Genomic DNA, 23,191 nt, shown 5'->3' on the forward strand with positions numbered 1-23,191 from the left:
CCTAAATAGTTTAGATCAGTGCTTAACCCCCCAGAATGGATGTTCCCTGCCAAAATGGAGCTAGACTGTAGGGCTTTTCAAGACTCGTAAGCTTCGATCGAACCGCCTGCAATCTTGGTTTAACAGCGAAGGCAACCTGGGGAGAGTGTCTAAACTATGGAGGGGAGCGGGAGTGGGGAGGCGGCTATTTTCCTCACTCTTCCCCGGTTGTGCTCGCCTTTACAAACTGCAAGTAGAGATCTGAAGACCGAAGGGATCTCTACTCACAGGGTATAACCGACCTCATGGTGTTTGGAAATCCGATGAAACACTCTTACGAATGTTCAATATAGCTTCTCAAACTAATTAATAATTCATCAAGAGAAAACAAAGAAAATCACTACCATGACCGAGGTTTGGATATGTGATCCTAATTACCATAAAAATTTGCCAACTTTTGCCTTGAATTTCTCCAAGAATTATTGCTCATTTGAGAAGCCATGTCAAACACTCGAAAGTGTGTTTCATCAGATATCCAAACACCTTGAAGTCGTTTAAAAAAGCTCGGCTGCGCCTCATTTTTTCAACCTACTTCTCAGTGTTTGGATATCTGATGAAACACGCTTTCTCGTGTTTGATATATTACTTCTCAAACCATTAATCATTCTTGGAGAATTGCAAAGCAAAAAGTTCACCAATTTTGTGCTAATTAAGATCACAATTACAAACCTTCTTCACAGTAGTGATTAGGTACCTTTGTTTTCTTTTCATGCATTATTAATGAGTTTGAGAAGTGTAGATTCACTTTTACCACAATTATTTCTAATCTCTCAATCTGATTAGCTAATTTTCCGTTGCCGATAAGAGTCTAGACAACGCTGCTCGCGTCAATCAACACGCGGAAATTTCGACAGTTATTGCAAAAAATTTCTTTGACATTGATATTGTGGTAAAAAACAAATCAAATGTGGTTTAGCGTTGTCTGCACTCTTATCGACAACGATATTCGTCATCACAGTGGTCAAAATTTTTTTGTGGACTCACTCGGCTTTTACAACATTTTGACCACTGTGATGATGCATATCATTGTCGATAAGAGTACAGACAACGCTAAACCACATTCGTAAACAGAGGTCATACCTAAAAATTGCAAACAAAGAAAGAAAGAACTGCTTACAAGCCTCGTGTTGAGCCTCTCATTTTGTATTTTGTCACAAATAGTCATTGTAAAAAATGTCTAATATCCATTATTTTTTAATACATAAATTAATAACTGAACTGGTTGCATGCTATGTTCTGTATGGCATGCATACTTATACATTTGTAATATTATTCATAGCCCAACTGGGGTATTCTCATTTTATTCTCAATTTTATAATTATTATATTCTTAGTTTATTGGCAGTATTCTTAGCTTATTCTTAAGTTTTACAAACATTCGCAAATATACATTCATATATTTTTATTTACCTTAATGGTCCCTAATTAGTAGGGGAATATTTTTGCAGCTAAAATATTTGATACATTCAAATAATTTGTAATATATCTAATACGAGGAAGAGTGTTTCATCCCATTATTTCCAAACACCAAGATATGGGTTGAAAAAACAAGGTTCAGCTGATTTTTTTTAACCAAAATTGAGGTACAGCCAACTCTCGCCTTGTGGACACCTTGTTATTACAGACACCCCGATAATACGGACAGCAGCTAAATCGTTGGCAAAAATTACAGACATTTAACTGAAATAAATTCCCCTTATTATGGACTCTTGCTATTAAGGACACTAACTTGTGGTCCCTAGGGTGTCCACAATAAAGGGAGTTGGCTGTATTTGAAAATAGGATGAAACACTCTTTTGACTGTTTCATATACATGCAGCTTCTCAAACCATTAATAAATAATTCTAAGAAAAATTCAAAGCAAAAGTTCACCAAATTTTGAGATAATTAAGATCACTTTTCCAAACCTCTTTCACAGTGGTGATATCCTTTGTGGGTTATTAATGGGTTTGAGAAAACTATTTCTTACTTACTGCATGTAAATGTTACACTTGAAAAGAATATGCCTTCAGAACATCATTAGCCATTCCAACACAAGTGGAGTAATCACAAATTACTTTCTCAAATCCATTTCCTGCTCTTTGAAGGGAACCCCCAAGCAAAGTGTATTTACTGTCCAGAGCTCTTGAGCTCTCTGGCTGGCTTGACAATGAACTAGTCTTAGACCAGGAATAAGATCTGATGGAGTAATCTCGTGAGCAAGACATCACACGATAAGCATCCACGTGAAGGCCAGTGACTGGCCCCTCGTGATCAGTGTGGGTTTGTAAGCATTTGTGGGAAGTTAAATCCCACAGACGCACAGTGTGGTCATGGCCGGCAGAGACCATAGTTGATCCTAAAATGCTGACACAAGACACCTCACCATGATGGCCCTGAAAACAGTGGATCTGCTGCCCACTGTCAGCATTCCAGAGTATGATGTCACCATTGTTGTAGCCTGTAATGAGCTGATTCTGTTTTGCTGGTACCCAGCTTAAGCAAGTGACTGACATTGTGTCTGATGGATGTTGGAGCGTATGAATCTCAGGCCGCTTCCAGCAATCTGGCGCCAAGTACCTGATATCAAATATCTTGATGGTACCTTCAAACTTTGATGCCGTAGCTAACAGATGGTTGCCTTGAAGCCTCATGTAATTCAAACCAAATGGGCACATGAGCTCACACTGAGGGCCTGATGTTAGCCTTGTGTCCCACATTTTAACGTAACCATCTCTAAAACCAGCAATGAGAAGATGGCTTTCCGTATCGCCTTTTCCTTTCCCAATAACATCCTTTCCACATAGCATTTCAGTCACAACTGCAGAATGACTTCCTTGTAATGTTGTATCCTGCCCGGTATTGACATCCCATAGCTTGATCCCCCCCTCAGTGTCACCACTTGCCATCAGAGAATCATGGGATACCACAGCTAGACAAGCCACTGATGATTCATGGGTCTGCTTTTTCCACAAACTCTTTCCTTCTCGCACATTCCACAAGCAAACCGATTTGTCTTGACTGCAGCTTGCAATTATGGGATAGGTATTCTTTTCGATTATTTCCTCATCATAAATATCATTAGTTGTAAGGAAAACCATGTCGGTAACTTGACCCTTGTGCCCACGAAGGGTTTTGCAGACATAATCCAGGCCTGGTCTCCCTGTGGCTACTCCAGTTTCAATCTTACTCCTGGCGATGAAGTACCTTTGCCATGTTCTCTCACCTACAAAACAAAGTTGTTGGTAACATACGTCATGAGTAATTGACTGACACTATCAGCACTGCCTATATCATAATCCTGTTATCTTCCATTTCCAAGTGGATTGGAAGACATGTTTTGTCACCAATCCAAATGCACTTTTTTGAAAAAGGTGAAAAATTCTACCCTGAGTGTCAGAGGATTTTCTGAAGTGCTGCTAAAGTGCTGAAGTGCCGCTAATTCCTCAAGTTCCTTGGGGTCGTCATATAAAAGGCATACACGGTGCATAACGAAAGACACAAGAAAAGTCTCCGGCCCCAAGGTGTTTTCGCTAACGGCCAATTTCTTATACCCGGCATAGTAAATCGAACCCAATCGAACTAAATTTCAATCGAACTCAATCCGTGGATTGAGTTCGATTGAGTTCGGCAATCGAACAAAATCGAACTCACCGAAAAGAAAAAAAAAATCAATCGAACCAAATCAAACGAATTCGTGATTTGTGTAAAACAGGAAAACATTGAAAATCCGTAACCATCTTGGAAGCTCGGGTTACTTCAGTCCGGAGTGGAGCGCACGTGTTTTAAGTAAACGAAGAAATTACGCAGAAATGGATTCAGATGCGCTGTGGATTGTAAGCTTCAAATGCGTAGTAAAAAGGCTACCAGGAATGCCGCTTTGACGTCAAGGATGGTGAAGTTTTTTAGTAATTTGCTTGTATTTTTGCATAAAAGTAACCCTTCGATTTGTCATTCAGCAATTGTAAGTTAGCTAAAAAAGGAAAGGGTACGACAATTTCGGAAAACGCCCGCGGGAATAATGATAGCTTTGTTCTGTTCTGTTCTGTTTTCTTAACTGCCGTGGACAGTTTATAAATGGGGTTTCTGTTATTGAAAAATTGTAACAAAGTACAAGAAAAACCTGCTTTGATGGGCTTGCTTTTTGCTTGCTTTGTGTATGTTTACCAGAGCCAATTGAACTCAATCAATTAAATTGTGTTCGATTGAGTTCGGAAACCGAACTCAATCGAACACAATCAGATGGATTTAATTCGATTGCGGTCGATTTGTTCGATTGAATTCGATTTGTTCGGAAATCGAACTCACTGAAAGTCTGGTGTTCGATTTCGTTCGATTGCCGAACTCAATCGGACTCAATCCACGGATTGAGTTCGATTGGGTTCGATTTTCGAACGTTCGATTTACTATGCCGGGCTTATATGCTAGCTGTTCGCTAATGTTGCACTTAGATCAAATCAAATAAATTCAAATAAAACAAAAAGTTGTCTTGAGAGAAAAAATTGGAAAGTTCAAATAAATGTTGATTTCCTGTGGAAAATGAAAGATTTTATCGCTTACCTGGTTTCAGCTTTCCCAGGTGGCAAAAATTCCATCGCTGCAAACAATGCCTTTTCCATAAGGTGCCCACTTGCGAGGCTTCGTGCCAATCTCTGCAAACTTGAGAACATTTAACGAGGCTTTCTGAAGAAAGATAACCGAAAATATTGACGAGCTCGTCGAAAGAAAACTTCGAAAATGAACTTGGTTCCTCGTCCGCCATGATGGATTGGGTGTCTCGTTCCCAGGATCATTTCCGTTCCACAAAACGGAGGAGACATTGGGAATAAATATCCCAGAATGCTTTGAGGGGATTTTTGAGCAGATTGTATCACACGTACAGCGGTTGTTCACGCGATACACGAGTTTCGGGATCTTCACCAAATTTACACAGTTTTTCATCCCAAATTCTCCCTTTTTGGTCGATATATTATATCGATTTGACAAGGAAATGGCCGACGCCTATTCTGAGCGTTTTGATGGAATGCTGCTTGCGTTAGCGCAACAATGTGAAGGGGGAATTACAGAGGTAGGTCGAAGCGTGTAAAAAGTTCAGGTTTGAAATCGAAATGTCAGTTCCCTGTGTTAGTAGAAACGTTGTGTTGATGAGCTAAGTTTCAGGCATATAGTTAGAGAGTTTATGAAAACTCTACATGATTGCTGACGGCTAAACTACAGAATATAGGGTTGTTTTTAAGCACATGATTAGTAACGTCGTAAACCAACTATGACATCTGACGGCGCGCTGCATGCATGCAAACTTCATCTGCAACATTCGAGAGAGCTAGCAGAAATTTACTGTGCAGGAACAACCAAAGAAAGCAGTTTTTGTTTTAGATCGTGTAAGGCTTAAACTGCTGGTGGGAATCTTCATGTAAAATGATCCGTTGCGAGCTTGACAAAAGCAAGTCAAAGAAGGAACCACAAGTATTTGAATCCTGGAGAAAGTGATTGGTTTGTGGCATATTAAACTGACCTTTGTATAGTGCCTTTTAGATCGTTTTTGTTGTGTTAGCTCATACTCGCCAGATTTTTTGCATGTGGCATGGCTATCAATTCCTTCATGAAATGTTGCCCCAATGTTTTATCTGCTACTTTGCACTTCCTTGTGTGATGTTAAAAATGGAAATCTTGCCCATAATGGGTTTTTAATAAAAATGAAGTGCTTCTTCCCCCAAAATTTTTCACATGAATATGGTGAGCAACACAGGATTTGGTTGAGAGATATTGACGTCACAGAACACACAGCCCAAGCTTGGGTTCACTGGCGCTCTTTTTTGCGGGAGGTGAAGCAAACAGGCTGTGGCATAGGATGTGTGAAAAAAGCATTAAAATTTGCCTCTGCCGGTGATTCGTGTACTGTAAGGATGGGCCATACCTGAGTTTGGTATAATTGTTAATGAATTAGCCAATATCACCTTGCAATCTTGTCATGTACATTTATTTCTTTTCCTCTTGCATAACACGCACATAAACTGCACATGTCACAGTTTGACATTCATGCTATGCATGTGTAATATTACTATTCCTGCAGCCAGTACTGTAGGCTTTATTTCCGACATTAATTGAAATAGCTGTAGCTGTAGATGATTGGAATTAATTCTATGTCTGTGCTTCTTAAATTTGTGTTAGACAACAACAATAACATTTATCTGGCATGAAAACATCAGACATTTGTATCCCTGCTTAGTCTGTAAATATATATTTTACCAATTTAGTCCTCACTCCCTTCCAGTTGTTAGATGTATTCTTTGGATTTCTGGAGAGAAAAACAGACTTCTTCACCGGGGCTGGAAGAGCAGAGGCAGAGAAAATTGTCATGAGCAAGTTCAGAGAGCATCAGAAAAAAGTTGAAGAGGTTTGTTTTCAGTAAAATTTGTCCAAAGCTCAGAGATAAGTACAGCGTGGTCAAGCTGATCATAACATCCACGCCCAGGAAATCCATTTAAGTACACTATAGCATTAAATGTTATATAGATAAAGTATAATTAAGGAAGTTGTAAAGCAAAGTTAAGGGATCAGAAATGGTGCAGTGGTGAGAGCACTTGCCTCCCACCGATGTAGCCTGGGTTTGATTCCCAGACTTGCGTCATGTGGGTTGAGTTTCTTGTTGGTTCTTGTCCTTGCTCCATGAGCTTTTCTTTAGGTTACGTTCTCCAGTTTTCCCCTCTCCTCAGAAACTAATATTTTTTCAAGTTCCAATTTGATCTGAAGAGTGTCTCCAATTAGTGCTCTATACTTACGTCATTGATATTTAAAGTAGTTTCCTTTTCATATCTCGTCTTCAATTAATGTGGTAAGATCATTTTTTACAAAGGCCTTTAGAGTTGCTCTGTCTCCATCACTGGAGCTGAGCTTGAACCATACACACGGTCCAAAGGATCTTACATGTATTTTCTGTATTTGACAGAATTAAGTCTAAAATTAAAATCCTTGGTTGTTGCAAGATGGTGTGTTGCTAAATAAAATGTTATACATGTGTGCGTAATTGTTTCTCTGGAAAGTGTGGACTGGGCTTCTTTTAACTTGAAACTTCATTCTTTTTTACTTTTTGAATAGAGAAAGGAAAAAGAAAGAAAAGAAGCAGAAGCTTTGAGAGCAGCCAAGGCTAAAAAAGAAGCTGAAAAGAACCCTGAACCCAAGATACAGGAGGTAACGGTTGAAGAGGCAGAGAGAATAAAGAAAGAAGAGGAAAAGAAAAAAGAGGAGGAGAAAAAAGAGACAGAGGATAAGAAAACTGACGATGATAAACAGAATGGAGAGGTCAGTACTGGTGTTAAAGTTGTTGATACACTGTACAGTAGGTGCTTAATTAGAGTTTTTATGTCAGTACCCAAGTGGAAATCTTATTAAGATCTTGTAAGATCTTACAAGATCTTGTAAGAATCTTATAAGAATGAGAATAACACTAAGATCTTAATAAAATCTTGTTAAGATTTCATATCTTAATAAGATCTTACAACACTTCTTAATAAAATCTTAATACAAACTATACAATCTTCAGCATTTTAAGATCTTATAAGATCTTACAAGATCTTGCTAGATTCTTGTAAGATACTTGTAAGAATCTTGATTAAATCCTCAACCAAACAATCAATAAGATCTTAAACAGCTTTTAATAAGATCTTATCCATTTCTTAATATTTTCTAAGATCTTATCAAAATTTGTGACAAGATCTTATTAGCAATCTTGTAAAGATCTTAAGAATTAACTTACAAGAATCTTGTTAAGATCCTACTAAAAATTAAAAGTAAGATCATAAACAAATTTTGATAAGATCTTACCTATTTCCTAATGTTTTCTTGATAAGATCTTAATCGAAATTTGTACCAAGATCTTACAACCATTCTGATTAAGATCTTACCACCTTACAATAATATTATTTTGTAAGATCTTAGCATAGATAAAGAATTAAAATCTTTAAAAAACAGTTCTTATGAAGATCTTGTAAAACAAGAACAAAAACTTCTTCTTTGGTTCAATTTTTTTATTAAGATCTCATAATATCTTACAAGAATCTTGACAGGATCTAAGAATAAACATGCCAGCAAGACTCTCACACTGACTGTGATAATCCCTTCACTTTCTTTGAAATTTAGTTGTTTGTTGTGACATCTTGTACATCTTAATACTGTTTTCTTCAGTGTTCTAAGTTGATAAACGCTATGTAGACATGTTTGTTTCTAAACAAAGGCTTAAAGATATGACTGTTAAGACTTACAGTTTGCAGTTTACAGATTGTATTTGACATGTATAAAAAAAAACTACCATAAATGCACAGTCCTACACTGCAACTCATTTGTGATAACATTACCGGTATTACTTACAAACCTGCATTAATGAATCTCAACTCCATTTAATGCCAGAAAGAACAAAAATGCTTTAAATCATAATTTCTACGATTGTCATGCACAATGCTAGCTTTTAAAATGAGCAAGAAAACGCGGAAAAGCGTGGAATCACAGCAACACCGGCAGCCATCTTGGATTTCATTCAGCCTGGGAAGACTGGGCACCATTTTGGTCAGCAGATATGCCACTGCAGGCTCGGAGAAAAGACCGTTTTAGGCAGGATTCAAGTATACAGCACAAATTTCCTCTGGATTTTGCCTCTGCTAAGCTAAAAAAAATGATGGCTTCAAGCAGCAAACTGTGGACAACCACTTTTTAGAAAGAGGTAAGTTTAGTTACCAATTATTTTGTGAAAGACTGCTTGAAAATGTGTGGTGATCGTCCACGCGAATTACAGACATTTACATATGCATGCTGCTTCTTGAAGATTGTTGAGGTGGTCATTCCCTATTTAGTTTTTATATGAAGCCTTTGCAAACGTTTTTACGGAGTAATTTGTGGCCGGGTTGATATCATGACAGAAATGGTATAAGCTGAAGACTTGAGTGATCGATCTTGATTTGGCTTGAAGATCAGTTTTAATGATCTTCGTGGAGTGTATGGCTCATTTTACTCACATCAGGAACTAACAAGATTGTTATGGGTGAGAAGCTCACTGCAACATTGTCTTAATTAAAGTTAATGGCAGCTTAGTGGTCACTGTGATCACTTAGAAGAACTGACTTAAAGTGCACAATTTTCTGTTTCACTGTAGATTTTCAACTCCTATCTCCATTTTGTTGTCAAGGTTTAGACTCAAGACTGCAACTTCAGAGTCAAGTCAACAAATCCTGCTCAATAAAGTCACTTATAATTATGACCGCTGGAATCTATTTTAATTGATTTAATTTTGTTGTGAATAAGTGACTTCTGCTAATTCCACTCAGGAACAATAATACTGAATAGAATTTTGTTACTTACATAATGGCAGTATTTGATCAGTACTTGATATCATAGTTGAAAACAGCAAGCAATAAATTATAAAGGGAACACTAAGTAACAATCCTTTTGATCAATGCAATCATTTTTTCCTTATAAATTAGGCTTTTATGAACTAGTCAAACCTGCATTAGGAATAGTAATATTTAGCACATTGTAAATGGTTCAGCCTACACTCTGGAGTTTTGTAAGCATAACAGAAATGTAAATGGGCAATTGGCTTAGAGAAATCCTCGCAAAATAAACTGAAAAGTGGCATTCTCGTGCGGTTCACACAATGATGATGCAATCCTATTCAGTGGGTTGTGGCTTAATCCAGCTACATTCCATCCCCAACATTTGTAAAACAAATAATTATTGTCTTTAGTTGCTTCACTGAGTATCTCTTGTATATTGGTGCCATTCTTTTGGCTGAAAAGTTGAAAGGCTCTGCTCACAAACACTATAAACTCTCAATAGTTGTTGAAACGCTGCTCCCCTTTCCTCTTGGTCAATGTTGTTTGGGCAAATTGGCGTGCAGGTCATCATTGCTTCCATTGTACTTTACTTAGGAGGAGGGGGGAGACACTTCTAACAAACAGTGTTTCAACATTTTGATGCCAATAGAAGGCTGCTGTCAGCATTTGCTCAGAGGCAAACGGTACCTGATGATTTGACCAATGGAGGCATACACTTAACCTTAGTTAATAAATAATTATTGTTCTAATTGGTAGCTTTTTTAGCAAGGAAATTAGCAAAAAAATTAGGAAAATAGCATAAAAAATGATATCTTGTTCTTTTGTTTTTAATTATTTTCCTTTTTTTCTCCACAGGGGCCATACAGGATAATTTCAAGCTTTCATGTTTTCTTGCTTTTAACATGCAACTGAAAGGAATTATTGGAGTTTTTTGTTTTATGTTTATTTTTTATTTATTTGTTTATTTTTTAACACTAAAGGATATTATTGTACCAGTGGAAACCAAGCTCTTATTCAAATGTACAAGTGTTTTTAAGGTTGCTTCTTTCTTGAGAAAATAATACTGGCAAATAATAATTCTCTGGATTGTTTAGAAAGGCTTTAAAGCTGCCAGATTAATTAAGTCAAATAGATTATTATTAGTGCTTCATTAATAGATGCAAATAGAAGAAAAAGTTACATGTAGAACTTTATCCTAGTCTAGATAACAGTTGTTGGTAAAGATTTGTTTCTGTCACTCTTGTGGATTACAATAATAATTATAGTGCTGTTGATCTTGTGAGCATGCATCACAAGAACTTGAATATATGCCTTGTAAAAAAGCTGTATATGGCATTGTAGTCAATGAAACTTTCCATCATGTTAACTTGTGAAGATTGTTGTGATAAATTTATTTCACAATAGCCAAGATTTAGCAATAAAAAGGTTATCACACATGATTTTCTTGTTGGTTATGGTTTAACAATGGCCCATCCTTTGAATCTTAGTGCTATGAGCATATCCACCTCAAGTCAGTTTCTAGGTACCTATAGATTTTGTATTGTAAGCAAGCTGTGATTAAACTCTCAGGAACACGATTCTAGTTAATTTTGAATGAACCAGTGTAGGTCATTGTCATAAAAATGTCAGGGCAATCCAAAAAGAAAATTTAAGTATACACTTCAGGTTTTTCCCTATTTTGCAGCTTGCTTGGAAAACAAAATCAAATCTTGGCCCTTCAATTTATCCTGGTTATGGATCTCCCAAGACTTTCCACAATTTTAATTGGTAAGATCCTGACGATATCTTAGAAAAACACATGAAGAAATCTTGTAGAAATCTTGCAAGATATTGGAAAGAATCTTGTAAGATCTTGGTAAGAATCTTATGAAATCTTGTAAGATCTTGGTAAGAATCTTATAAAGTCTTGTAAGAATCTTATGAAATCTTGTAAGAATCTTGTAAGATCTTGGTAAGAATCTTATGAAATCTTGTAAGATCTTGGCAAGAATCTTATGACATCTTATAAGATCTTGGTAAGAATCTTATGAAATCTTGTAAGATCTTGGTAAGAATCTTATAAAATCTTGTAAGATCTAAGTAAGAATGTTTTAAGATCTTGTGAGAATCTTATAAGATCTTACAAAATCTTGTAAGAATCTTGTAAGATCTTGTAAGAATCTTGTGACAAGATCTTGTAAGATTCTTGTAAGATTCTTAAATAAGATCCTTAATAGGAATCTTGATAAGAAACTTAATAAGATCTTACTAAGATCTTAATAAGATTTCCACCTGGGTAGATTGTTGTGTGTGTTTGATTTTTGGTGTCCTGATCTTAGTCAGGCAAGAATGCAGGTCTTTGTTTTTGAGGCCTTTAAATGTTAAAAGTTGTGTTCTCAGTCCAAAATATAATGTTTTAAATGGTGCTTAGTCCTTGTCCTAAAGAGATTGATGGATCAATCAACTGATTAACTGAATGATTGATTGAAATTATACGGAGAATCAAACCTTTTGTGAGATTTTGTAAGGTCTGTTTTGAAGGTCTCCTTTTAAAACAGTGAATTGTTGACAGCCCCTCAAAGATTCCCTTTGACAATTTTTTTGTCATTGTAATGCATGTTTAAAGGCCAGCTTACATGCTACGATTGCTTGGTCTTTGTTAGCCTGACAATGTTGGAGTACAAATCATATGTGTATTTTGACACCCAATAATATTTTTGATTTTAAATTTTGATTGACAGGTGTCAAAATGTATGTACCATTGGCTTTCTGCTACTGTTGGTCTGACTATTTTATACATGTAGCATGTAAACCAACCTTAAACAACCTTCAAAGTTTTGTGTAATGAGCTTGCTTTAAAGAGATTTACCCCCCTTTCATTATAAATTATGGTTGAAGGCTTTCTGTGAATAGTTTTCAAATGGACGATTTAAGAGAGGCTCACTTCAACTAAGGTTTTTGATGAGTTTGTTAAAAGGCAAAAGCCTCGTGACTTCACCTTTTAACATAAGCCTAGTGTTGGGTCTTAGGTCACAGCTTTCTAGACACCCCTCATCAATATGAAAAGGATTAAACAATGTTTCAACAAGATGAATATTGCGCTCATCTGTGACATCAGTTCCCATGTAATATGGTAAAGCAATAACTTTGATTAAAAACTTCTTAGGCTGCTGCCAAACCTGAAGGTTCAGACGACGAAGAGGATGAAGACTCAAAAGGAAAAATGAAACCAAATGCAGGAAATGGAGCTGATCTTGAAAACTATAAATGGATACAAGTAAGTTATGGGTTTTTTAAAGGGCCTCTTCATATGAGCCCGGTAATCGGGCTGGCCCGGTAGGCAGGACAAATTTTGTCTTCTATTCATATGGGAAATTTAATCCCGGCTACCGAGATGAGAAATGTCCAAAAGGCCCCCAAAATACCTGTGGAACCTCGTTCCGACTTGTCAGCGACCTTACAAGCCATGTGCAGTTGAAAATGTTTCGTCACGGACAGTCCTAGTATCCGGGCTGGAGTGTTCATATGGGAAAAATTTCAGTTACTGAGACCTCAGTAACCAGGCCAGCCCACCTTCTCATATGAACACATCAAAATTTTTGTAAAGAAAAGAGTGGCAAAATGAGCCAGCCCAGTCGACTAGGCTCAGATGAAGAGGCCCTTTAATACAGTCATGTACCTTTTAGTAAGTGTACAAGTACTGTGTTTGGTGGAGAGCTACATTTCTATGACACTATGGAGACATGGTAAATTTTTGTTTGGTTGCAGCTATATCTTACAGAGGAATTAGATTAAATGTGAATTAGGGAGAAACGAAAACTCGGAAAAAATCAGAGTCCCAGTCTTCGTTTCTCCCTAATTCACATTTGCTATCCTGTTGTTGTTGTTTCTCCATGAATTAGGTTTAACATTTTTATTGATGGAAATGCTCACAGAAAATTTGGGAAAACTTGTCACAGCGGTGGATATACTTTTCTACTGCACGTCTCATGTTTTTGCAAAAAGTATGTAATATTCACAAATTTATACGTGTGCATTCCAGGGTGAACAGTTTGTTTCAGTAGAATCTTCTGAATCAATAAACGGTTTTCTGTATTTGTATTGACTCACTGATGACTTTTAACAATATTATTAATTTTATTCCAGACACTCTCCGAAGTAGAGGTAAGAGTTGCCATTTACTGTACTACACAAAGTGGTTTAATGACAGAAAGAATCATTGAAATATATTTGCATATCAGGTTTGTCTGCTGTATTATCATTAGATTGATCATTATTCAGGACCTTTAAATTTGAGTGTGAGTACAAGATTGAGTATGAGAAGGATTTTCTAATTTCAAACCAGTCGCATATGCCAAACTTGAATGCATTTGGAGCAATCAAAATTTTACAGACTAATAAATTTCCACTTAGCATAGTTTTCAATCAAGCCCTTCAACATCCTTCGGCATCAAGCCCAATACCAGGGGAGCAGGGATGGTGCAGTGGTGAGAGCACCTGTGGCCTGTGTTGGAATCCTGGACTCGGCATTGTATGCGGGTTGAGTTTGTTGTTGGTTCTCGCCCTTGCTCTGAGAGGTTTTCTCTGGGTACTCCCGTTTCCCCTCTCCTCAAAAACCAATGCAACATTTCCAAATTCCAATTCGATCTGGATTATTGTCAAGCACGTAATCATGAGCCTCAGGCTTGGAGATTGCACATCAAGCACTTCCCATGTTATTGACATTAAATAAATAAATTTCTTCAAGGTCTGAAATTGCAACTGACTGGTCACCAATGCGACCAAAAATTAGGTGTTGGCAACCAGAAATTTAGAACTGGTCACCAGCAGGCGACTAATCTTTGATCCCATCGGCAATTGACACTCCAAGGTAAAAGGGCTTTTTCTAAAAGAAAACATAAAGCTCCTGTGGAGAGTTGTAGTAAAACGAAGCGACGATTTTACGATCGTCATATTTACCTGGCGCCATATTGTTTTAGCGGCTTCTCCCAATACGGATATCTCGGGCAAAAACATGGCCTGGCGAGGTCTGGCAAGATCAAAAGCATCGGCACTTAATCCTTATTTTATAAATAGTGACAGGCCTGGGCGCTGGGGGACTGGTTTGAGCAATAAAAAAGTGTGAGGGTCTGTCACTAGCTTATTGATCGTCGTTGCGTTTTCGTTCCATTTCGGCAAAGAACAGATACTTTAATAATTGCACTCTTAGTTGAGTCTAGGTTTAGAAAGAGGGCCCCCATGTCTTGAACATAGAACTTAATAGGATACCAGCATACTTCCAACTAAAAGGAAATAATAAGAGAAAGAAATCCGAAGCCTGCGCAAGAACATTGGCAAACACGCTTTTTGAGATGTAGGACTCTGTTACTGTTACACGGCTTTTGTGAGTCTCCTTTTATAGCTGTATGTATGTTGTGTTAAATGATAACATTTTCTTGAAAGGTTTAATTTTGTGCTTTACTATAAATTAAGGTAAATTATACCCTGGCCGGAGAGATTGTTTTCTTTAGTTTGCGGCAAATTAAGAGGCCAAAGCCGCGATCATGGCGTGGCAAGCAAGAAATTGAAAAAAACAACAACAACAACAACAACACTTGCTTTTGGCAACCAAACCCTTCCATCTGGCAACCAAAATTTTTAGGTTAGTCACCAGTTGGCTTCCTTAGGAAAAAGTTAATTTCGGACCCTGTTCTTACTAGTATATCATTGGGAAGCTCCATAAACTGGACCCTTATGATCTAATTGCTGGACCACCCGTTGATGAACCCCTGGGTTATAATATGAGGTAGACTCCACCTTGGGGGCCAGTCAGCATAGAATGATGCAGAAACTTTTGTTTGAGCTTTTTTCATCCATTTTATATGGGTGAAGTGATGATGTGTGAAGCTGATAAGATCTGACAATGCTGGCTGAATTAAAGGTGTTAGCTAGGCACATGTTTTGCTCATATCGTCGTATGATTGTCCACCTTCTTTGTGAATTTTAGGTCAAGATTCCATTAAATGTCAGCTTTAAAGTGAAAGGTCGAGATGTGGTGGTGGATATACAACAAAGCGTGAGTGCTTTGACTGTGTTTTGTTTTGTTTTTGTTTGTTTGTTTTTGTACCTGCCCTCTCTACTTGGATTATACTTTGTTGCTTCCTGGCTTTGACTGTCTTCACTTGGAACTTTCAGTAAAATGTTTGACACTTCCAATTGTTTTTCAAGGAAACGTAATAACCATCACCTCTAATAAACTTGTCATATCTAATAAGCACCCTCTCGAAAAACTAACTTTAGTTAAGAGATCTAACTAACTTCAGTTATTAGGTCATTTGTGGTATTTTGAGCTTCATCAAAGAGATATTATGCAATTTATGTGCAGATTAGAGATAGTAAACTTGCATCCACTTGTGAATTCCTGTTTGTTTGGATGTGATTCTTGTGGTTCAGGTTGAAATAGCCTTTGTTGCAATAGCTATTAACAAACTGCAAGAGCACATGTAATAGTTATTGTGCAATGTTTGATAAGGAAAAGGTTTTCTTAATTTTCAGCATTTAAAAGTTGGCTTAAAGGGGCATCCCCCTATCATTGACGGAGACTTTCCCAAGAAGGTACATGTACCATTTATTGCATGAAATAATGCAATAATAATTATTGAAAGGGTGCCTGGAAAATAGCCCTGGCTAAGTGATCTCTGTTAAACTGCTAGATTCTCCTTCCAAATTACCTTATGCTTCCTTGTAAAAAGGGGGAGAATGTACCGTGAGATCAAGTCACTATGGGGCTATTTTCCACGCACCACTTCAATTATAAGTACTGAAACATTAAGCTCTTGAATCTGATTTTTATACCTTTGTTTGTACATGGGAGGGGGGGGAGGGGAGGGTTGGGTTGGGGTGGAGTTTACTTTAGTGTGTGTCCAGTATAGTGTTGTTAGAGAAACGTTTTGATGTCTTTAAATCTTGAGGCTCAAAAAATGCTTATAATTAACATCCAATTTCTCCTCGATAGCTTGAAATATAAATGTATGAACAAGCAAACAGTTCATGGGAATTCAGGAAATGATCAGCAAGATCAATCATGAGGTTTAATTAAACATCTTCTCTAAACTACTAGGAAATAAGGAATTCAGGAAGTGATCAGCAAACGCCAACCCTGTTGTTTAAACATCTCATCTAAGTTAATGCTGTAAGAAATTTTGCTGCCTGCATTTAAAGAAAAAAATTGAATTAAAGAATTGGGCCCATACAGGTTACTAACCGCTGTACTTGATAAACGTTTTTTCAGGTTAAAGTTGAGGAGTGCTCATGGGTGCTGCAGGATAAGAAAGATGTTGTTGTCCAACTAGAAAAAGTATGTATTGTACAGTTGAAATCTCATAATGTGCAAGAAAACATTAATTTTTCTCTCCAACCATTACCCACCTAGATACCCTTTCAAGATCTGAAACGAGTGGCCACAATTGGTGGGAGGCTTTTGTAATTTATAATAGTGATCCCTGTAATATCAACGCTTATTCAACCCCTGAGGTCATGAGAATTAAGGATATGATCACCCGAGGTAGATTTTCTTGATATTTTTATAACTTCTCCCAATTACTTTTATAAGAAAAGTGTGGGGGCAAGATAGGAGTGTTGTTTTCTTTGATATTAGGGGTTAAAGGGTTAAAGAAAACCACAGAGTCTACTACCATATACCTATATAGCTTAGACAGGTATGTGCTACCCAATCATACTGTATGGCTTTTCAAACTGAATTCAAAAATAAATGTAGGGAAAAGATCTTTGACTTGACACTGTCAAAGAAAGGCCCTTAGACATGAGTGTTGTGAACATACTGAGGAATGCCAGGAAATAGCATTTTTCCCTGACAGTTTGTGCAGTCCCAGCTTGCATCTACATGTAACATTGTTCACCAGAGATACATGTAATAATTTTTGTCAGAAATCACATACTCAGTAATGAAAACTAATTATTAAATTCATGTCGTACACAAGATAGGGGAAGTGCAATTTGGTCAAAGTTTAACAGCTTGAGTGACACGCCCCTGTCCAATGTGCACTGAGTACCACTCCCACCCCACCCCACCCCCATTTAAAAGAACGAAGATACCAACACTTTCTGTTCAAAAATCAAACTTTGAAACATTGCATTTCCCCTCAAATATCTGTCTGTCTGTCTGTCTTCCTGGATTCCTATTTCTCTAAAGCCAACATGGCCAAGATAATCTAAATTGTGCCAAATCCTTTTTTTACCAATCCATGCCAATTTTTAGTGCAAACTTGCCAATAGTATGTCATACAGAATGACCCTAAATTTTTAGCTTTCAAAGTCAATAGAGAATTAATTCATTTTAAATAGCATCCTGCATGCATAATAATTATAGTTTTCAAGTTTGGTAAGTTATCCCATACCAAATTTTGCTAAACCTCCAGCTTCCAGCCCAAATTTTACTCCAAATCTCATTCCTGTTGCCAAAAGTTAATGATCAAATTCCATTCCCAGTACGTCAAATCTTATTTTCCCAGTGAAAAAAAGGGGAAATCCCAGTTCCCATTTTACCCCTTCAATACTTTCTTTCAAGAAATGGACTTCTGATTTATTGTTCAGAGTTTTTTTTAACATGGTGGATGTCACAATAGCCATACAATGTAATGTTATCAGCTGTTTGTTTGTTTTTCGAGGGAGGGTCCTTTTGGAGACCTTCATGTACATTTAGAAGAGGTGACATTGTGCATTACCAGAAAATATTTGTACTCCCTCCACCGAAGGTTTTTTGTTTTCCATGCTTCCTCCCCTCAGGAAATTCCAGTTTAGCTTCATACTTTGCTTCTAAAATTTTGACTCCTAACACCCCCCTCCCCTGATAACCTTCCATGGGGTGGGTATGGATTTTTTTCTGGAGCTGCACATTGAGTTTTCTTAACAAACCTGTTTCATTATTTCTTTCAGGTCAACAAAATGGAATGGTGGTCAAAATTACTTACAACAGATCCAGAAATAAACACAAAAAAGGTTCAACCAGAGAACTCCAAGGTAATCAATAGGGACAAACGGTGCCATTGGAAACGGAACTTAATAATTACATTTACATTTTTGGAACAAATTCGCAATAGCTTCTTTTCATTTACATGTAGTTTGTAATAATGTGGCCAAACTATCCAGGAGTTAATGTTGAAGGGGCGGTTTTCAAGTTCAGAAGGAAAAAGGAAAATTAATCATTGTGCATTCACGTTCTCCATAAAACCTTGAATGTGGTCGTATCACGTTCTTGTTTTGCAGAGGACAGCAAAGTAAGGTACTTAAGCATATAATGCACTTGCAGAACCAATTAAGGACGGTGCGTACTATTGTTACTGCGCATACGTTCTGCGCATCGCGAGATACTCGGGTTTCCTATGGGTGGTGCCTCCTAATACAGGAATATTTTTGCGCGGTTTAAAACTATGCGGAGAAAGCAGAACTTACCAAATGCCTTTGGTGTGTCAAAAGAAAATTGGGGGTAACCATGCATTTTTCAGAGAAAAATAAGCTTCAATTTGGGAAAAAAATCCTATACATTGCTTTATATTTTGGCGCTTTTTAGAGATATTGTTGCTTAATTATCTCTGAAAAATGCGTGGTTACCCCCAATTTTCTTTTCGGATTCCAATAGGCCTTGCTAAGATCTGCTTTTCCCGAATAGTCATTAACCGCACAAAAATACTTCGGTATTAGTAGGCACCGTCCTTAACTTGCAAATTAGAACTATTATTTTCTGTCTGATTTCTCATTGCTGTCGTCGTCATCACTGCTTAAGGCTACTGACCTCAAGCAAGAAGGCAGGGTTTACCGGTAATTGAATGGAGATCGTTGCCTCTTGTGTTGCCTAAATTGTTTAGAAAGGAATGTAAAACTACAATAGTGTGCCTTTGCATGCAAGCTGTTTACAACCTGTTACCTTGTAATCCAGAAATGCTTGATGATCTGTGAGTAGCAAAACTTCATTATACCAAAGGTTGTGGTATTTTGGGCAAAATTTTGAAGTTTTAAAAACACCAACAACCCGCACCTTGTAACTATCATCACTACTGTGTGAAATTCATCGTTTATTTGTCATTTTGTTGATCGTTTTTATCATGTATTCTACCTTGTAGCTTGGTGATTTAGATGATGAAACAAGAGGGATGGTTGAAAAAATGATGTTTGATCAAAGACAAAAAGCTGTAAGTGTAACAAATTGTGGTTGTGGCAAAAAGAAGTACATGGGTAATATTAAACTCGTCACCAATAGATGAGCTTGGGAAAAGGTGCCTTAAAGGTTGGCAGGGGGGCCTGAGCAATTCAGGCCTAGCAGGGAGGTATCCATGGCAACCCTGTGAGTGGGATTCATCCCTGTATGCAGCTACCAAATGGCACCGTCACACTAATTCAGTGGAAATACTCACCTGACCTCATACTTACTGACACCGAAAACCTGAGAGGGCTGGGAGCCAGAATCGCTTTAAAGCTAAAGCAAACAGACGCTGAAAAAGGAATGCTTGAATTTTATCAAAAGTATACACCGTTTGCTGTGAAAGTTGTGTGGAGCCGATTCATCTGAAACTTGGTCCCTGAAATTTTTGAGGTTCCAGCACCTGTTCAGAGTAATGTGAAGGAAAAACCTCTTTTCATTTTCCCAATAATACGCATTTTCTTTGAAAACTATGTTCGAGAAAATTGCTGAAAATTTTCGTAAGTTCGTATCGCTCTCCGTAAAAGTACGCTTTTGATAAACTTTAAGCATTCCTTCTTCAGTGTCTAAAATGTCTCGGCAATCGAATGCAGCTGAGCGGTCGAAAATTTAAATTGAAAACAGTCGCCTCTTACGCAAATAAATAGTATCAGGCCACCTTAATTAAATTCAACAATGTGATCGAACAAAGCATCATGGGATCTTAACTACGGTGATGCGCCGACAGTCAATGATGTATGTGGCTTGTGGCTTGGGATGATCTTCCAACAGAAGCATAATAACATCCCATGGCTTTTTTTTCGATCACGTAACGGTTCATTTACACGTATTTAATCAACAAACTCAATTTGCGCCGCAATTTCCCAGGGAATTTAGCCGGAATTTACATCAAATTTCACTCCTCTACGCCCTGTGGCTCATTAAAAAGTCCATTTATCTCTTTACAAGTGACACATGAACGGATAGTAAATGATAAATCTGCTTTGCCTTGAATCTGAAAATGAATTGAAGAAGTAAAATCATTCGATTCGTTTTCGTTGTTGGAGCCACTTTTCACACAACAACATCTTAGTTTAGCCAGCGTCAGGCAAGCTGGCTAACAATAACAACTGGGGCTGAAACTCATCTCGGCAAAACGAGCCAGCCCAGCTTATGTACACGGTCCCTAAGCGGCTAGAACATCTTACATCTTAAACGTGTGGGTTTTACGCCCACTGCAAACGTCTTGCTCTCAAATCGTAATTTTTATTTGCTTGTGAGCGGTGTTAAATTACTCACTTTTTGTATTACTTGCAGATGGGATTACCAACATCTGAGGAACAGAAAAAGCAAGATGTCCTCAAAAAGTGAGTTTTAAGTTGCGAAGTGTTGTTTCCCTTTGTTATTGAGAAAAACAGTACGTTTCAGTTTCAGTGTGGTTAATAAAGGGCCATGCCACCAACATGTATTAATTTGTAGTGTTACTTTGAATGACCAAAAAAATATCTTCTTATCAATGGAAATATTAAAATAAGGATTCACTTTTGCTAACAATTACTCTAGAAGTTCACAGAAACTAGACGTATTGATTATCTGTGGCTACGGATGGCTAGGATGGAAATGGATTGCGACTTGTAAAAATTGGCCAATTTTTTTCAAGCACTTCTCGTGTATTTTTAGAGAATCGCTACAAACTTATTTTAGTTTATTTTTCCAAGGAGAAATCACTTAATATTCTAGAGACAGAGAAATCTCCCTGACATTGCCCCTTTATTTTATTAAGTTGTTTAGGTTGTTATACAGTACATACAACGCGAACCACTGTGACCTCTTCGCTGTGCGCAGATATCGCATTAGGGAGGTTTTGCACGGTATTGATTTAGATTTAGAGACCAGAGCACTCTACCGGTCATGGGTTCGAATCCCGTTCAAGCCTGAATTTTTTTCAATTTTTTTCAAGCTTTCTTTTCGCAACTGCTTAAGTTGCGTACTAACTGCGAGGATTTTTCTTCTATTTGATCTTTCATCCGCAGTTCAAAATATATGTTTCATATATTTACAGACTAGTTTTTTAAAGTATTATTTTGTTCTTACAACTGTTCTTCTGTATTTCTTTTTCACCAGATTTATGGAGCAACACCCTGAGATGGACTTCTCAAAAGCCAAGTTCTCATAAGCCCTACCGTTCATTACAACAATCAAACTTGGCTCAAGCGACACGAAGAACAGACACTCGTTATATGCTAGACTGACTACCGGCATTACATTTAAGATTAGGTTCCTTGCCATTTCACTTAGCTTTTACTTTTCAAGGGATTTTGTGCTTGAACACAGCCGGCTTTTCAAAGAAATATCTCAAGTGATAGTGTGATATTTCACCGTCTCATTTGTATTGCTGTGTAGAGCTTCCATCAAAGCCTATTAATGTAACGTATTCCCTAGAAAAAAATCCCTTTTCGAACTGGTTTTATTGAAATGTGTAATAAATAATTTTGTTATTAATTTTAGTCACTCCACCACTACAAAATTGTGATCATTACTAAATTTACATCGAGTGGTTTTCAATTGATTTTTGAAAGTAGTTTTACGGTTGCTTTGGTCTTGCTTCGCTACGCTCTGTGATTGGTTAGCAAAACTCGTGCCACCTTCTCAACCAATAAGAAGCAAAACCAAAGCCAATCGTGCCTCGCTCGTACGCGTTTTCCCGCGCTTGGCGCCAGTTACATGTATCTGCTTCGAATTCTGATTGGTTCATTGCGATGTTTCCGTCAGCTGTCACTCAACAGAGTATTTACTATGGTACTGTCATGGAGATTGAATATTTAATGAGAATTTGAGGATTTGATTATCACCTTTAGTTGCAAATTCAGGGTTAGGTGCATTTCTGGACATACGTGCGTTAGTGAACAGCATCTGATTTCTATTTTCAGTATATCTTCTTGATCAAAAATAAAGATAAAATGTTCCGATGTTAAGAGGAATTCTCTTAACTCGTACCATAAAAGGTATAACGAGACCGGTGAGGAATGTTGGCCTTGTTAAAAGGGTATCCGAGAACTGCATTCTAAGAAACTGTGGGTCGATACGAGTTTTTCATATTGATATTGTACGGTTGTATTTACCATTATTATTCAGCGCATTGTAACAGTCCAAATATCATGGTGAGCTCAATGTTCGCCGTCTGTTACTGCTATAAAGTTAAAACGGGAGAACAATGTAACAAATTAAGACCGCGTCTAGCTTTGTTGTCATCATGTTGAATAATTAACAATTATTCCACGAGCGTGCGTTGGATATCAGATGATAGATAGCCAACGAGGCGCGTAGCGCCGAGTTGGCTATAATCATCTCATATCCAACAAGCGCAAGTGGAATAATTGTTTTATTAAAAACAATCAAGAAAGAGTGCTAGATCTCACTGAATTCGCTGTGCAAGAATAACCAGCAGAAAATTTAATGGTCGCCATTTCTCGGCCATGGTATAATGGCTCATATACCATGGCCGCTAAACCAATAAAATCCCTCGAATTGCATTACACAATGATTCAGTTTTTAAAAATAAAACAATTATCCTGCTTAATCTTTCGGAATACCGCCTGATTGGAGCCAACTCGGCCTACGGCCTCATCGGTCAAGTATCAGGGGATGTTTAGCCTGTGAGCAGGCGCCCGTGTGGGGTATAGGGCGAAGGGAAA

General features: G+C 37.5%; 2 protein-coding genes and 1 long non-coding RNA gene across 3 annotated transcripts; 2 read left to right on the forward strand and 1 right to left on the reverse strand.

Annotated features, from left to right (window-relative positions):
- Positions 1-1,161: 1,161 nt before the first annotated feature.
- Positions 1,162-4,790, reverse strand: LOC146483792 (uncharacterized). Its single transcript, XM_085105951.1, has 2 exons — positions 4,578-4,790; positions 1,162-3,243 (listed from the first exon to the last, which is right to left on the reverse strand). The coding sequence occupies exons 1-2, from the start codon at positions 4,777-4,779 to the stop codon at positions 2,024-2,026; spliced, it is 1,422 nt and encodes a 473-aa protein (XP_084962077.1). The 5' UTR covers positions 4,780-4,790; the 3' UTR covers positions 1,162-2,023.
- A 105-nt stretch (positions 4,791-4,895) lies between these two features.
- LOC146483793 (nuclear migration protein nudC-like) lies at positions 4,896-22,465 on the forward strand. The gene is made up of 12 exons (XM_085105960.1): positions 4,896-5,085; positions 6,292-6,414; positions 7,116-7,319; positions 12,489-12,599; positions 13,469-13,486; positions 15,309-15,377; positions 15,857-15,916; positions 16,593-16,658; positions 18,257-18,340; positions 19,441-19,509; positions 20,814-20,863; positions 21,621-22,465. The coding sequence occupies exons 1-12, from the start codon at positions 5,008-5,010 to the stop codon at positions 21,670-21,672; spliced, it is 984 nt and encodes a 327-aa protein (XP_084962086.1). The 5' UTR covers positions 4,896-5,007; the 3' UTR covers positions 21,673-22,465.
- LOC146483794 (uncharacterized) lies at positions 8,389-10,782 on the forward strand. The gene is made up of 2 exons (XR_014863839.1): positions 8,389-8,733; positions 10,199-10,782. It is a non-coding gene; the product is annotated as an uncharacterized LOC146483794 (long non-coding RNA).
- Positions 22,466-23,191: the final 726 nt, after the last annotated feature.

Source organism: Pavona decussata, unplaced genomic scaffold (genome assembly GCF_977016875.1).
Source record: "Pavona decussata unplaced genomic scaffold, jaPavDecu1.1 SCAFFOLD_38, whole genome shotgun sequence".
Taxonomy (NCBI): Eukaryota; Metazoa; Cnidaria; class Anthozoa; order Scleractinia; family Agariciidae; genus Pavona; species Pavona decussata.

Coding starts and splice junctions, on each gene's coding strand:
- LOC146483793 (XM_085105960.1), top strand. CDS start 5,008: ATGGCCGACGCCTATTCTGAGCGTTTTGATGGAATGCTGCTTGCGTTA. Junction 15,378..15,856: donor TGGTGGATATACAACAAAGC/GTGAGTGCTTTG, acceptor CTTAATTTTCAG/CATTTAAAAGTTGGCTTAAA. Junction 15,917..16,592: donor ACGGAGACTTTCCCAAGAAG/GTACATGTACCA, acceptor ACGTTTTTTCAG/GTTAAAGTTGAGGAGTGCTC.
- LOC146483792 (XM_085105951.1), bottom strand. CDS start 4,779: ATGGCGGACGAGGAACCAAGTTCATTTTCGAAGTTTTCTTTCGACGAG. Junction 3,244..4,577: donor CCTGGGAAAGCTGAAACCAG/GTAAGCGATAAA, acceptor TTTGTTTTGTAG/GTGAGAGAACATGGCAAAGG.